The sequence below is a fragment of the Trifolium pratense genome, linkage group LG2 (genome assembly GCF_020283565.1).
Source record: "Trifolium pratense cultivar HEN17-A07 linkage group LG2, ARS_RC_1.1, whole genome shotgun sequence".
In the NCBI taxonomy this organism is placed as follows: Eukaryota; Viridiplantae; Streptophyta; class Magnoliopsida; order Fabales; family Fabaceae; genus Trifolium; species Trifolium pratense.
The window spans coordinates 66,048,890-66,053,356 of NC_060060.1; the positions used below are offsets into that span (position 1 = coordinate 66,048,890).

The 4,467-nt window shown below is 31.4% G+C and overlaps 1 protein-coding gene across 1 annotated transcript; it reads right to left on the reverse strand.

Annotated features, from left to right (window-relative positions):
* Positions 1-884: 884 nt before the first annotated feature.
* On the reverse strand, positions 885-2,837 carry LOC123906335 (probable N-acetyltransferase HLS1-like). The gene is made up of 3 exons (XM_045956243.1): positions 2,500-2,837; positions 2,249-2,403; positions 885-1,944 (listed from the first exon to the last, which is right to left on the reverse strand). Exons 1-3 carry the CDS (start codon positions 2,671-2,673, stop codon positions 1,083-1,085), a joined length of 1,191 nt encoding a protein of 396 aa, XP_045812199.1. The 5' UTR covers positions 2,674-2,837; the 3' UTR covers positions 885-1,082.
* Positions 2,838-4,467: the final 1,630 nt, after the last annotated feature.

Genomic DNA, 4,467 nt, shown 5'->3' on the forward strand with positions numbered 1-4,467 from the left:
ATTATTTTACGGAGCTTCTATTCAATTATTTCATCGCTCACCTAAGAGAAAGAACCAACGTCAAATAACTCAAGTCAAGTTCTTATTTTATTTCATACATACAAGAAAATATAAAGCATGTCCACCTATATAAAGTATGTTAGATCATTTAAAATAACATATCTTCATATTTTTTTTCATAAAAAAAGGAAGAAAAATAACATATCTTCCTATTTTAATACTATCAAAAGAGAACCTCAAAAAGGACAAATATCGCTAACAATTAGCTTAATGTAGGAGCCATTTGACCCACATATGCTTCCCCCATTAAGAAAAATACCAAAAACAAAATCAATAATGAAACAAACAAACTTGGGCATGATGAGATCTTTGGCTTGGCTGCGTGCATATAATCATCAAACGACAAAAGATATTATAAATATTATTTGTATTGTGTCAAAAGGTTTAAGAAAAGTTTGGCTACATATGACATGTCCAAACAAAATTATATTGGAATTCATACAATAGATGATATCACGCACCTCATCTTAAAGCCACATATTTCCCATTATAGAACTTTGCATGTAGCTAGCATATAGATTCCAAATATTTATATTATTTTGTAGAATATATGAATATTACTTATTATACAATTAAGCATGTCCATATATGATATAGATAAATAATGCTAAAATAGCTACAAATAGCTAATTCTTATAACGACAAAATTATGTGAATGGAGAATGGGGATATTCCTTCAACTTAACTAACAAAAATTCACATATATCTCAATTATCTTCTTTAAGTCCAATCCCATCTTCTAATAAGACACTAACCTAACTAGATAATATATTTCTAAAGTATACACTTTTAAAGGACAAAGGAAAAAACAGAAAAAAACAAGATTAAGAATAGAAAAACTTATTCAATAGGACAAGGCAAAATCATAATTTTAAATTGCAGTCTCGATAATTGAAAGTGGCACAATATAAAAAATTATGAAAATATCTACAACAATATCGCAACTGCAATTTTAAACCCATAAAAGTTCCTAAGATAACAGTGCGACCACAATCGTACTTTAAAAGTATGGACTAGTTTTCTTAAACCTCTCTAGGGTCCACAAAAATGGAGGTTCCAGGAACAGATTTGGTCCAATCACCAATAGAACCGTCACTATAGTCTTCAACAAGTCTCTTAATACACCACAAATCCGCGCAAGATAGCATTTTCCAATGAGGTATCCCAAACCTCAACGGTTCACATGAAGCAACCTCAGTAGCCACAACTCCACACCCACATTCCATAGCCAAATTATGAGCAAACCCACAAAGAGCCTTAACCATCTTAACCTTCTTTGGGCCTTCACCACCAATCCCATATAGAAAATGAAACCCAAAAGGCCTAAACAAATTCGGAACCGACGGTAATTTCAACCACGGCAAAGCCCGATCCAAAACCCGCGTCGTTTTACAAAATGCACGTCTCATGCGTGACGCGCCACGTACCTCTAGCTTAAAAACTTCCTTAGAATTCCAAACACTTAAAATAGCCCAAGAACATGGTGGGCCCAAAAGAAAACTATCTGGGCCGGGCCATGTTTCAACATTGTAGGACCCACGTGGTACGGCAAGAAATGTACCAAGACTAAGTTTGTTATTAAGAACCGCATCAATGTCGTTAGGAAAAAACTCAGTGGTGGCAAAACGGTTACGGTAGAGAATAACGGCGTCTGACGGAGTTAACGGAATGATAGTGACGTTTGGTGAAATTTTAGTTTTATGAGCAAAAACGGGGTTGACAAGAATCGACGGTGTACGGAACTTTGAATAACCACATTTTTCCGTGAAGAGTTTAACGGACGGTAAATTTTCTGTTTCCGTTGCCATGTATGAATATTCAGCGCCGTTATCTTTAAACCATGCCTCCATTTTTTTTACTAGCTTCAAACCTATTCCCATTCTCCTGCACCATTAAAAAAATAATAATTAACACCATTAAGAATATTAATGGAATTTATTTATTTAGCATTAATGATTTTGTATAAATGAATATAATTGGTCATGAAAGTACAACTAATACTCCACGTAAGGGTGTCAGGTTCGAATTCAAGACACTCCCATTTATTCAGCGTAAATTTTAGTCACTAGATTACTTAACTAAAAATAAAAGTACAAGTCATATAAGTGAGTTTAAGCCTCGAACTCTGATTCTCCCGACTATTTGACCAAGATAAATAATGAAAAATGAATAAGTATAATGGTAATACCGTTGATTAGGCGAAACGCGAAGGCCTAAAATGTAAGCAAGTTTGGTGTAAACAGGGTGTTGTTTAGTTGATTTTCTTGAGAATTTTTTACCACATGTAACGGTTTTGATGCAACCTCTTATCATTCCAACTATCTCTTCATCAATTTCAGCAACCTGTTGAATTGAAACCATACAAATTAATAATATCATATACTATATGATCTCATGACTAATGGAATAGTGAAAATGATAAATGAGATTGTACCATACCAGCATGAGATAAGAAGGTGAGTGACGGAGTCTACAAATGGGGTCACCAAGCATGTCGGTAAAGAGAGAAAGTTTATTACTGGGTCCAACTTCACATGTCCTTTCAACTTCTTCTACTCTTTCTCTATCTTTATTAACTTCAAATTCTCTAACAAGTACTAATTCATCACTCATATTGGCTGAAGAATGAAAGAGTAGGTGCAAGAAAATTAAGAAGAAAAAGTTGATTTATATATGAAGAGAAATGATGAATGTTAAAGGGTGCAGTGTGGTATAAGAAATTGCTACGAGAGAATGGGAATAGGTAGGAGACTCAAAGTAGGGGTCAAGTATCATACGCGACGATAAGTTTGCACAAATTTGGAATATCAGATATCCAAGTCTTCACTCTCCACTATATATAAATAAATAAATAGGAAAAAATGGTAACTGAAGATGATGGGGAGAGAAAGAAGGGGACAATGATAGGAACCACTATTAATTATAATTTTAATTTTTTGTTTGGTTGTATTTTTAGACGAATTATTTTTAGACGAAGTCACAAGCACCGTTGAAACTTGAAAGTTAGACATGAGGGTATCACATGAAGATGTTCAACCTAAAAAAATTATTACTATTTATCGGTTGAATTATGATTTGTGGATCAATATTTTGTGGCAAAATGTACGTATTTTAAGCTATTTGTTCGGTTCTACTAATAATTTTAAAATTTATTGATATATCTTGAATATTCACTTGAAACCCCCCGTATCCCTCCATCTATCCAAAGATATTTGTTGGTAGTGCAAATCTTATCAAAAGATATCTTTCTGTAGTACAAATTTTATCGAGAGATATCTTTTGATGGTGTATTATCTAGTGTGAGCAATTCTAGGGGTAAGAGCAACGATAAAAAATACATGAAGTTTCGGGTGAAGATATTTGACATAACAATATCACTATATTATTTCTCGGTAAAATTATGATTTGTGGACCAATATAAATTGGTTTCTTCTACACTATTCTTTAATAATTTAGGAATATTTAGCCAACAATCATTAAGAATAAGCCGCATCCATATGAAGTAAAAATTTGTTAAAAGTTATTCATGGATACTACATATATAAATCTACTTATCTGACTTTTTCTCGTTAATTATTTATTAAACACTCCAAATTATCCAAGGAGGGGTATAAGTTTCACCATATATATTTTGTTTACTTTGCTGTAGTATAAGCTTAATTTGTATAGTACAAACTGAAATACACATTGGTTGATAACTTGAGGTTTAACTACTTCTTACGTATGTAAAACTGTGTAACTTAGCTTATAAGTTATAAACATAAATTATAAATTAATTTTTTGTTAGATTATTTGATAAAAAATATATTATAAACAAATGAACTTATAGAATATCACTTATAGTGATATAATGGATAATTCAACCAGTTCAATATTTTTTGTAAATATTGAAATGTCACTCTCTTTTCTTATAAAAAAAGAAAAGAAATATGTGACTCTTTAATCTAAATTTTAATTTATCTAAAAAAGTGTTTAGTTTTATACTATTAATTAATTAAAAATTAAAGAATATAGTACTACGTTGAATAGTTTTCCCAATGACAAAATAATTGTGACCTTTTGAGAATAACATTTTAGCCATTTTTTTGGTTTTGGTTTCTCTTTCCAGAATCAACTATTGGCTGTCGTTTTAGGTCCGAGTTTTATGTCGTTTAAAATAATTATGAAGATGTCTTTATCTATTCTGCAAGCTCTCCATCTGTTCATTTTTGCTTTACCTCCACCACTAATATTATTTTACATAAATTAAACCAACTCATTTTATTAAGTTCAATAAAAAAATTGTAGTATATGGTCATGAATTTGGAAATCAGCAGAAGACAACGACACATTTGTAAATTAATCTGCAACATTTTTGCTTTATTTCCCCCTAATATTTTTTTATCATTAACTTTTATTATTGTTTTT

Bases quoted from the DNA above. Each gene is read 5' to 3' on its own strand.
- LOC123906335 (XM_045956243.1), bottom strand. From the start codon at position 2,673: ATGAGTGATGAATTAGTACTTGTTAGAGAATTTGAAGTTAATAAAGAT. The intron at 2,404-2,499 runs GTATGGTACAAT...TCAATTCAACAG, and splicing joins CACCTTCTTATCTCATGCTG to GTTGCTGAAATTGATGAAGA. The intron at 1,945-2,248 runs GTATTACCATTA...TTAATGGTGCAG, and splicing joins CGCGTTTCGCCTAATCAACG to GAGAATGGGAATAGGTTTGA.